A 12,294-nucleotide genomic window follows, 5' to 3' on the forward strand; every position below is an offset into this window, starting at 1 on the left:
AGCCCCTAATGCAAACCCAGAGCAGACCTCCTTGTGATTGGGTGGCAATGGAGGTTGGAGAAATCATACAGAACCTGTTATGTGACATAGGTATCTTTAGCCCCCCGTGTGATCTGGAGTCAGAAAGAGGTCCAAGAGGGGGGGAATTAAAACAACGGGTAGATGTGAAGTGTCTGTTTACGCTTTCCAAAAATACTAGGACTAGAGGGCATGCGATGAATCTACAATGTAGTAAATTTAAAACTAATCAGAGAAACTTTTTCTTCACTCAACATGTAATTAAACTCTGGAATTTGTTGCCAGAGAATGTGGTAAAGGCGGTTAGCTTAGCAGAGTTTTAAAAAGGGTTGGAGGGCTTCCTAAAGGAAAAGTCCATAGACCATTATTAAATGGACTTGGGGAAGATCCACTATTTCTGGGATAAGCAGTATAAAATGTTTTGTACTTTTTGGGGATCTTGCCAGGTATTTTTGACCTGGATTGGCCACTGTTGGAAACAGGATGCTGGGCTTGATGGACCTTTGGTCTGTCCCAGTATGGCAATACTTATGTACTTATGTAACAGTATTGAAAACATATTTTTATAATATGGCTTACCCAGGTTATGGGTAGCTTTTTGTTTGTTTGTTTATTTTTTTTTAATCTTTCAGCATGCTGTGATCCCACCTCTTTTCTGGTCTACCCTCCCTTATGGGTCTTGGTGGTCTTCTTTTAAATAAATACTGGCATTACATTTATTTTCTTTATGTTTATTGGACATTTTTATTGTAAACTACCTTAATGTTTGCAAAGAAGGCCATATATCAGGTTTAATGAAACATAAACCATGTGGTCTTATTTGTGTGCTAACACTGGCCAGTTATCTCTGAATATCAGGAGCTAACTGGACTACACCCCCAAAGTACTCCTGGAGCACCTTTGACATAGCATGTACTTTGGCTCTAAATGGTTATTTTCATTGAAGATAACCAGTTAAGTGCCGCTGAAAATGATCACATAGCCGCCAATCAGCCAGTTAACTCGCATTGAATATCAGCTGGACATTTTATAAAATAAGGGCCTGATATTCATCCCATGGCTTCCAGCATTAAATATCTTGGTATGTCTGCTGACCCATAAGCTAACTGTGCACTGGCTGATATTTAGACTGGTGCCCAGTAATCTTGGCGCATGACATTGGGACAGCTGTTTTGCCACTCTAACTTTATGTGGTTTTCTAGCTGGTTAGCAGACTGAAAATTTCCACTAGCTGGCTAAGTTGACACTCCGCCCTAAGTCTGCCTGGGCCCACCTCTAGCCTATCCGCTGGTTAGCAGATGTATTCAGAGTGTGAGAATCAGAGAAACCACAGATCCCAGAATGCATGGCAGGAGAGGGAACAGCCAGAGCAGAAAAACTACAGATCCCAGAATGCATTACGGGGGAGGGAAAGACAAGACCAGAACAACTACAGAACCCTGAATTCACTGCAGGAGGGGAGGAGGCATGAACATAGAGAACACAGATTTCAGACTGCCTGGAAAATAAGAGGGGTCATGACAAACGAGAACCTGAGTGGCAGGAGAAGGAAAGAGAGGGGGCTGATTGAGAAATGGAATCAGCTGAGGAGAGGGTGGAACACCTGAGTGAGGGGGTGGAGAATGAGAGGATAGAATGGCAGGAGTTGGAGCATGTAGAAGAAGGGGTGGAAGAAGAGATGGAGGTGGGAGAGGAAGTGACTGGAGAAGAAGAGTGACTTCTGGAGGAGCCCAAAGTAACAAGGAAAGCATAATAGTCAGGAGAGATCCAGTGGGTGGATGTCAAGAGCTAAGTTGTTGACAGTTGTGGGTGGTGAATCATTTTTAGCCTGGCTTGTGGAACTGTGTTTAAAGCTGGGCTGGCTGAAGTGAGTTTTGAGGCCTTACTAACTGAACTGCGTATAAAAACCTGGCTAGTTGAACGGGGTTACAAGGCCTGGCTTGCTGGACTGGGTAGAACAGCCTGGCTGGCTGAACTGAGTATAAGAGCTTGGCTAGCTGAACTGTGTAGAAAAGCCTGGCTGGCTGGCTGAACTGTGTAGAAAAGCCTGGCTGGCTGGACTGTGTAGAAAAGCCTGGCTGAACTGTGTATAAAAGCCTGGCTGGCTGAACTGTGTTGAAGAGCTGGGCTAGCTGAACTGTGTGGAGATGAGAGCGAACAGCACTGACAAGTGTGGGAGCGAGAGCCAATAACCCGGGTGAGAGGAGCTGGTGACAAGTGGCTCTAACATTTATCCCTTTCCTGTAAGACCACCTTTTGCTATTTAGGCCCCAGAACTTGGAATGACCTTCCTCTATCACTCAGAGCTGATATGTCCTTTCCATCATTTAAAGCTCTTCTAAAAACCTTCCTTTTGTCTAACGCCTTTTCATCTGTTTCATAGACTTTCTCCATCTTCTCCTGCTCCTAAGACCTTTTCTATTATCCCCTTTCCCCCACCAGCAGTCACAGAAAGAACCTGTTTTTAACTATTGTAAACCACTTAGTTGCCCCTTAAAGGCTTAATTTACGTTATATCAAGAGTTTGGAAGTAAATAAATAAACTGGTTAAGTGCTGCTGAATAATGGCTGTCGTCTCACTCATAAGAACATAAGAACATAAGCATAGTCATTCTGGAACAGACTGAAGGTCCATCAAGTCCAGAATCCTGTTTCCAACAGTGGCCAATCCAGGTCATAAGTGCCTGGCAAGTTCCCAGAACAACAAAACAGATTTTATGCTGCTTATCCTAGAATATGCAGTGGATTTTCCCAAGTCCATCTTAATAATAACTTATGGACTTTTCTACTAGGAAATTATCCAAATCTTTTTTTTAAACCTTGCTATGCTAAATGCTTTTACCACATTCTCTGGCAACGAATTCCAGAGTTCAATTACACACTGAGTGGAAAAATATTTTCTCCGGTTTGTTTTAAATGTACTACTTAATAGCATTTTTGCGTGCCCCCTAGTCCTAGTATATTTGGAAAGAGTAAACAAGCGATTCACATCTACCCATTCCACTCCACTCAGTGGGGATTAACTGGGCAGGAACCTCTCCTGCCTGGTTAAACCCTTTTAAATATTGACCCCTAAATGTATAAACCCAAACCCTTTGTTAGCCCAATATCCAAGAGTACTTTGACCCAGGTCAAACTTATGCATATACAGGTTGGGTTCATTCTATAAAGCAGGCACTAACATTTATGGACAGATTACACACAGAGATGTTTAGAATAATGTCATGTGTGTGTCCACAAATATACAAATGCCAAAATTCCACCTAAGCACTGTTCTGTTGTAAATCCACATATCTCACATAGCACATATTATACAGATAAGTGCACACATAGGTAGAGTCTGGGTAGAGCATGGGTGGGGATCACATTTGTGCACATAACTTACAGAATACTGTAGGTTACATGTAGGGGATGCCTCTTTTGACAAATGTAAGATCCTGCTTAAAACTTATTTTTACTGTTTGGCCTTCAGCCATGATTCGGTAGTAGCCTAAATCTGGAGTTTGGGTATTCTGTGGACACAAACCCTGGCATTTCAGTGCTGCTTTTCTTGGTGTGTTTGTGACTGTCCCATTGACTTCTTTTCCAGGTTGCTTTTATTATATTTTACCGTACGCCTTGCCTCTTGGCTTTCGATCTCCTTTGTCCCAAACTGCTTATATTTGATTTACTTTTTCCTTTTTCTATATCCTAGTATTTTGATTCAGACATTGATATTGGGGACTAAAGTAAAATTATATTTCAATAATATATTTACTGATGTAAAATATGTTATCTTTATATTTCTTACTATTTTTTTTTTCTGAATTTCCACATTTATGTTTTAAATATGTAAATGTATATAAAAAATAACTAATAAATATATAAATTAAAAAAAAAAAATCTGTTTAAAATTACCCCCAAAATGTCTTTATATGCATATAAAACAATGCTCAGTAAGCCAACACTTGCTCCCAGAGCTGAAGCTCATAATTCACGACTCTCTACCTTTCTTTCTTGTTTTAAAGGAAATGTGGATAAATAGTTTCTATGATCTTCTGTCCTTCTCTATATTACAGTTATTTCCTTGAAGAGGGAATATGGTTTACACAGTGAAGCAGAAATGTATTTTGGATGCATATAGATATTTTTAATCCTCACTTTGAATTGACTATTTCCTTAAAATTTTCATTTAAAGGGAAAATGAATCTGAGTCCATTTTACACATCCTTAGCACATTTGACATAGAAGATTTCATTACACAATTGTTGTAACCTTGATGGTCCATGGGGCCTTGTTTTGGACATAATTTATTTTCATTTTTTAATTAGGCCTCCCTGGGGTTTCAGCCATCTACTGCAAAGAAAAAAGTGAAATAATTAACAAGGAGTTGCAGTTAGACAATGATTATGTATCTTCCAGTGGTGGTCTCTCCAAATGTTTTGCACATACCTCATCAGAAATGACTTTCACTTATAAACCAGATTATACTGGATAATCTCTGTCTCTCAGATGTATTGCTAATACTCCTCAATAATTTTCCTGTGCTAAAACAGTCTCTTTTTCTTCATGTGTAGTAACATTTGGGTTAATTCTCCCATTTTCTGGTTAGAAAAAATGCTGAGGTGAAGCCATTCAGTAAATTTATTTCATAATTGGAGAATGTATTCCACTTGAATACCAAGTATACACTCAATAAGGGCAGTGGAATGTTCAATATTCTTCACTCAGAGGAGTCAATATAATTTTTTTTCCATAACTGAACTTCAGTTTCGTTGGAGGAAAAAAGCTTCAATCTTTGTTGGAAACACTCAGTAAATTTATCCATTGTTCAAAATTTTCACAGAAACTAGGCATGAGGAGAAACGGAATTAAAATGGGCATATGGCAGCAATTCTGTAACTTGGTGCTTCATTTAGGTGTGCCAATTCTATAACGCCAAGATTATGGAATTCTAGCATGAGCCTGACTCGGCATGCCCATTTACAATAGGTCAATGCAGGTGTGAATGGGCATGCTCAAGTGCATCACGCAAAGGTTATAACTTATAATATTCTATACATTCCACATATATACCAACAGCCTACCCATGCTCTGCCCACATATATGCCCCCTTGCACTTATGCGCTATAGAACGTAGGTGGGAACATAGAATAGCATTTAGTGTGCCTTCTCATGTAACTGCCAATGTTGGTGCCTCTGACATGCATAAGAGTAGGTGCCAAGTTATAGAATTGACTTTGCAATGAAACATTCCTGGCTCATTCTGTCCACACTAGAGAATACATTTGTTGTCTGACATCGGTGCCTTATAATGGTATCTTCCATCTTGAGCAAAGAATTGTGATTACCATGTTATTTTGCTTGAGTATGTGGAGCTAAGGGTCAAGAACCAAATTTTAGGTGGTATCTTTATATCGTACTAACTTGATGTGCCTTTGACAAACTTTTGAGCGTTATCCTCAGTGATCTGATGAGCAGACAATAATGCTCAAAAGGTTGCCAGAGATATATTGTTAATCCAATAAAAAGGTATCACCTACCCTTATTTCCACATGCCTTATAAAGAAAGGCCAGGAGACCTCACCAATAAAATACATATTTTATCAAAGTTCTGAAAAATGATATGATAACAAATGAAAATGGAATATGATCTGCTTGCAATTTTATCAAGACCTCCAGACTTTCTCATCTGTTTCCCATTGTGGAAATGAGAATCCTGTACTATACTTTGAAAATCAAAATGTGTCAGCACATTTTGTTCTGTGCACTTACTTTTTTTTTTAATATTGAAAGGAGTTATTTCTTTGTTTCTCATCATGTAAAGCAGTGACACCATTCTTATGTGTTTCAGGTGACACAATGAGGATTGCATCTTCAGAGTTTGCAGATGATCCCTGCTCATCAGTGAAGCGTGGTACCATGGTCCGGGCTGCCCGTGCATTGCTCTCTGCTGTAACTCGCTTGCTCATATTGGCTGACATGGCTGATGTGATGAGACTTCTATCTCACCTGAAAATTGTACGTATATTTAATTCTCTTGAGTATAATACCCCTGTCCCACTTTAAGACCATTTAAAAATCCTGCGGGAAGTTTTCAAAGGAAGTCAGACATTTACCGGTAACCAATAAGAAGGTAGTTATATAGCAAGTCACATAAGTTTGAATGGGCAAGAAGGTGCCTATTATATAGACATAGAGGCACATATGTTTTTTTATGAAATTGCCCTGCCAAATCCACTGAAATTGCAGCTGAAAAGAAGCTGCAGACATTTTTGCCTGCTCAGAAACAGGTCTACATGTTCATATGTAAAGTACACATGTAGGTGAACATTTTAGAAACAATGCATTTAAATTGTGACTGTACTCACAGTCTGCCCTAGCTCTTCCTCCTGAGCTGCTTAAAAATAGCACAGGCTCTTGTCACAGCATGTACATTTGTGCACATTGACACTGGGGTAATTTTATAAGAGGCCTAAAACAGGGTTTATGCTCAAAAAATCCTCTATACAAGTACCCTATATGGAGGCAATTCTATAAAATAGGCACTAACATTCACATGTGCATTACCCCCAGGATTCTATATATGCAACTTAAGTTGTGCACACAAATCCAGTCATATTCTGAATTTGCACAGTCAACTTAATTAGTTAGGCAATTAGCACTAATTGCCACTTAAAAAAGTAATTATTTACACTAATTGGCATTAATTAGAATTTATGAGTAGAACTAAGCATATTCTATAGCGTAAGGCAAGCGATAGTGGTATTGCATACAGAGAAATTGCCCGACACAGGCTGTGTTGGTGTGTCAGGGGCTATTGAGTACATGCAAGCTGGTGACAATAAGGTTACGACCCATGCTGGGGGTTTTTCCAAGATTTATGTGTTTTCTCCAAGATTCATGTGATCAACATCAATTGCTGGAATGTGCAACTGTTTTACAAGCATTCCATACTACATTTTACTCAATAGCCCCTGACGCAGCCCTCCTGAGCAAAACATGGCCTATGTCAGGCAATTTCTCTGTATTCAATACAACTAATAAAATTCGTATACATCTATTACTGATCTGCTTTTCTGTTTTCCATATTCTATAACATAATGCATGTAAATTCTAAGTCACATAGTTGAAAACTGGGCGTGGCCATGGGTGTGGAATGGGCGGGTCATAGGCATTTCTGAACTCTATGCACTTGGTTATAGAATACACCCAATCTATGCTTGATTTAGGCATTGGCATTTTTGCAACTAAATTTAGTCAAATGAATGGACGCTCAGCATATTCTATAAAACTCATGGAAATTTAGGCTTATTCTATAAAATACACCTAGATGTATTTTGTTTTGGCCCCAATTTTTTAGGCAAGATATATATTATCTAGTCCTATGTACATAAATATTTAGAATACTAGCATATATGTGTGTACTTATCAAATTTGCACCTAATATGCGCCTATCTTGTCTAGTGTGTATTCACAATGGGTCATACACATAGGGAAGTCTGGTTGGGGTACACACTTACACATGCAACTTGTAGAATACTATAAATATACACGTGGCTTCAGCATTTAGGCACTTGCAGTTGTACCAGATATACCTGTTATAACTGTCCATGTCTAAATTTTATGTACGTATATACTTGTTGGGCTAATATTCTACAAAGAAAGTAGTATCTATATTTATTTATAGACTAGGCTGTTACCGGGAGCCCACCTAATCATAAGATCATAAGAAAATAAAAACGTAAGTGTTGCCATACTGGGACAGACTGAAGGTTCATCAAGTCCAGGATCCTGTTTCCAACAGTGGCCAATCCACCTTACAAGTACCTGACAATATCCCCAAAATGTACAATACATTTTATGCTGCTTATCCTAGAAATAAACAGTGGATTTTCCCCAAGTTCATTTTAATAATGGCGTATGAACTTTTATTTTGGAAGTAATCCAAGCCTTTTTAAAACCCCCGCTAAGCTAACCACCTTTACCACATTCTCTGGCAGTTAATTCCAGAGTTTAATTACACGTTTAGTGAAGAAACATTTTCTCCAATTTGTATTAAAATTACTGCTTTGTAGCTTCATTGCATGCCCCCTAGTCCTAGTATTTTTGGAAAGAGTAAATAAGCGATTCACGTCTACTTCTTCCACTCCACTCATTATTTTATAAACTCCTATCATAACTCCCCTCAGCCTTCTTTTCTCCAAGCTGAAGAGCCCTAGCCGCTTTAGCCTTTCTTCATAGGGAAATCTTCCCATCCCCTTTATCATCGCCCTTCTCTGTACCTTTTCTAATTTCACTATATCTTTTTTGAGATGCGTGACCAGAATTGCACACAGTATTCGAGGTGTGGTCACACCATGGAGCGATTGAAAGGCATTACCCCCGGGATTCGTAGGTGTCATGTTATAGAATTACCTCTTCACATGTATAATTTCCTTACTCATAGAACCTATATGGATAGTGCCAGGTAGAAAATGCATCTTATCTGTCTGGCATTGTCTGTAAATTAAAGGGATGGAATCAGGGTGGAGCAAGAGTGGCATTATTCAATCATAAGCTATACATTTAGATGAGGCCTGCTGAATAGCGATGGCAGTGATCAGCGACCAATGCATATTTTCAGTGTCGCAGGCTATGGTGCTCATTTTCAAAGCAGATGGACAACTTAAAATGCTTTAAAAAAAACATCTATCTGCTACAAATGTCCAAATCCTGATTTTGGAAAGTTAGAATTTGGACGTTTCATGCTGCAGTTCTTCCAAATAGCAAGGGGGCATATTATGGGCGTGTTTTGGGTAGGCCTAGGGAGAGCTCAAAAGTAGGACATCCAACAGGGATTTTCGAATGGAAAGGTCCATGTCTAGAAAGAAGGACATTTTTATCTAGATCTGTTTCAGTCACATCCAAGTTACAAAACATTGCTCTAATTGACCAACTGATCACTGGAGGGATTAAAGCATGACTGTCCTTAATCCTCCAGTGGTTGCTGTTCCCCTCCCTTTCCCCTAAATACCATTGTCTAACTTTTTGGACATTGATGTCCCTTCTGAAATAGAGATTGGATATCCATAGTTTGGACCCTTCCTAGTCCCATCCAAAACACATCCAGTCCAAACCCCTTAAACTGAAGTTTTAGACGTCTGTATTCCAGCTTTATATAATTGGGATTGAGACTCCATGCAATATGGGCATCTAAATGTCAGTTTAAATATATCTAAAACAGTAATAGAACTTCTAAAATAAGAGCCATAATCCCATGAACCATTCGATATACAGCATCCAAAACTTTAGTATAGGTGTATCTAAAATTGGTAGAAATAGAAGTAGTTTTCTTATAAAACTAATGAATCTAAGTATATACTGAACAAAATAACTTTTTTTTTCTAATAAGCATGAATCTAGCCCAAAATGTTTTTTTTTAAAAGAACACACACACACATATAAACAAACAAAGAGAAATTAAAAATAAAACGTGACTCATCAACTTTTACTCCAAAAAGATATAAGATTCTGGATGGGTCGTATTAATCCAGAGATTTTCAACCCAGTCCTTGGGACATACCTAACAAGTTAGATTTTCCAGATCTCCACAAAGAATATACATGAGACACATTCACATGCACTTCCAGATCTACCACATATATATATTCATTGAGTAGATCTGAAAATCCTTACTGTTTAGGTGTATCCTGATAATTGGGATGAGAACCAATGGGTAATTTTAAACCCCAGAATTGAAAAATAAAAGGTTGGTAGTACCTTATACAGTATAACCGATTTTTGGAGTAATGAAATTTTGAGGACAAGAGTGCACTTTGTTAGTTATGAGGGAAATTTTCAAACACAGTGCCATGCATGAAATTTATGTGCACATAGAGAATCATTACTAGCGGTTAGAATGTGATGGGGATTATACTTAAGGACATACTTTTGTATTTCTAAAATATGCATGTATTTTAAAGTGGTAAAAGCACCCTCCGGTGGTCATCTGGTCAGTTTGGGCATCTTTTCACAGCTTGGTTGCAAGAAAAAATGGACCAAGTAAAGTCAGCCAAGTGCTTGTCAGGGACACACTTCTTTTTCTATTATCAGCCAAGGACGCCCATGTGTTAATCACGCCCAAGTCCCACCTTCGCTAAGTTGCCGACATGCCCCCGTGAACTTTGGTCGTCCCTGCGACAGAAAGTAGTTGAGGACACCCAAAATCGGCTTTCGATTATGCCGGAAGATGGGCGCCCTTCTTTTTCGCAAATAAGCCTTTTGGGCAGCTATGTGCGTCCAATGTGCGTACATTTGGCACTACTGCCCAGCTGCCATGTGCCCCGGGCAGAAATTCTATTTTTGCACATGCCCAAAACACACGGTAGAAAATATTTCTATTTCTATTTTCTACTGAAGGTCCCTTACCCAGTGGTAATCGGCAGTTGGTGCACGCTGCATGCCTACCACCTGGTTAGCATGAGAGACTTTACCGCATTGTCAGTGGGTGGCATTAAGACCCCAGACCAAACATGGACGCACGCTGGTTTTCAATTTGCTGCACATCCATTAAAAAACCCCCTTTTCCACGCATGCTCAGGAAATGGATCAGTGCACATCGAAAACACATTTTTACACCAGCGCTGGCCACTTTTGGGCGCGCCATAATAAAAGGGCCTCTATGTTTGTTAATGGACTTATCACTATTACAAATACTGAGAGGGGCATAATCGAAAGGGGCGCCCAAGTTTTCCTTAGGACGTCCTCGCAGGATGTCCTGGCGAAGGGGCGAGGAAACCCGTATTATCGAAAAAAGATGGACGTCCATCTTTCATTTTGATAATACGGGCAGGGATGCCCAAATCTTGAAATTTAGGTTGTCCTTAGAGATGGTTGTCCTTAGACTTGGTCATTTCTGATTTTCAGCAATAATTAGATTGTAAGCTCTTTGAGCAGGGACTGTCTTTCTTCTATGTTTGTGCAGCGCTGCGTATGCCTTGTAGCGCTATAGAAATGCTAAATAGTAGTAGTAGTAATGGAAACTAAGGACGCCCATCTCAGAAAAGACCAAATCCAAGCCCTTTGGTCATGGGAGGAGCCAGCATTCGTAGTGCACTGGTCCCCCTGACATGCCAGGACACCAACTGGGCAACCTAGGGGGCACTGCAGTGGACTTCAGAAAAAGCTCCCAGGTACATAGCTCCCTTACCTTGTGTGCTGAGCCCCCCAAAACCCACTCCCCACAACTGTACACCACCACCATAGCCCTTATGGGTGAAGGGGGGCACCTAGATGTGGGTACAGTGGGTTTCTGGTGGGTTTTGAAGGGCTCACATTTGCCACCACAAGTGTAACAGGTAGGAGGGAGATGGGCCTGGGTCCGCCTGCCTGAAGTGCACTGCACCTACTAAAATTGCTCCAGGCACCTGCATACTGCTGTCATGGAGCTGGGTATTGTATTTGAGGCTGGCATAGAGGCTGGCAAAAAAAAAAAAAAAAAAAAAATATATATATATATATATATATATATATATATATATATATATATATATATATATATATATATCCCCTATTAGGCTTAAGAAAAAATATTTAAACATTTTTATTAGGGTGGGAGGGGTTAGTGACTGCTGGGGGAGTAAGGGGAGGTCATCCCCGATTCCCTCCGGTGGTCATCTGGTCAGTTTGGGCACCTTTTTGTGGCTTGGTCATAAGAAAAAAAGGACCAGGTAAAGTCGTCCAAGTGTTCGTCAGGGATGCCCTTGTTCTTTCCATTATGGATCGAGGATGCCCACGTGATAGGCACGCCCAAGTCCCGCCTTCGCTACGCCTCCGACATGCCCCTGGGAACTTTGGTCGTCCGCGCGACGGAAAGCAGTTGGGGACACTCAAAATTGGCTTTCCATTATACTGATTTGGGTGACCCTGTAAGGACGACGCCCATTTTGCGATTTGTGTCGAAAGATGGGCGTCCTTCTCTTTCGAAAATAAGCCTATGAGCCTCCTTGGAATATCCCTTGTCTGATCTTGAATTCCCCCAGTTCTTTTTTACCACCAGATTTGTTTTCCAAAAGGTCATTGATATTAAAAAAAAATTGATCTGTTACTTTTACCTGAAAATATTTAGATATTCATGTGATGGAAAGTGAATCACTTGCCTTTGTATTGTAAATACAAGCTATAAACAGATGTTTCCCTTCTTTTTTCAATTTTTTCAAAATATCTTGTCAATCAGTAATTAGTATTTTCTTCCTCTTTGAATTTTTGCAAATTCCCTTTTCTCCTGGCAGGGAAAGAGAGTTTTCGTTCAAATAG

General features: G+C 39.7%; 1 protein-coding gene across 1 annotated transcript in view; it reads left to right on the forward strand.

Moving 5' to 3' along the window:
* Window positions 1–12,294, forward strand: part of CTNNA2 (catenin alpha 2) — a 1,714,656-nt gene that overhangs the window by 342,171 nt on the left and 1,360,191 nt on the right. The window contains exon 4 of the mRNA XM_030191022.1: window positions 5,852–6,018. Coding sequence (XP_030046882.1) covers window positions 5,852–6,018 — 167 coding nt within the window. The remainder of the gene's footprint in view (window positions 1–5,851; window positions 6,019–12,294) is intronic.

Source organism: Microcaecilia unicolor, chromosome 2, assembly GCF_901765095.1.
Source record: "Microcaecilia unicolor chromosome 2, aMicUni1.1, whole genome shotgun sequence".
NCBI lineage: Eukaryota > Metazoa > Chordata > Amphibia > Gymnophiona > Siphonopidae > Microcaecilia > Microcaecilia unicolor.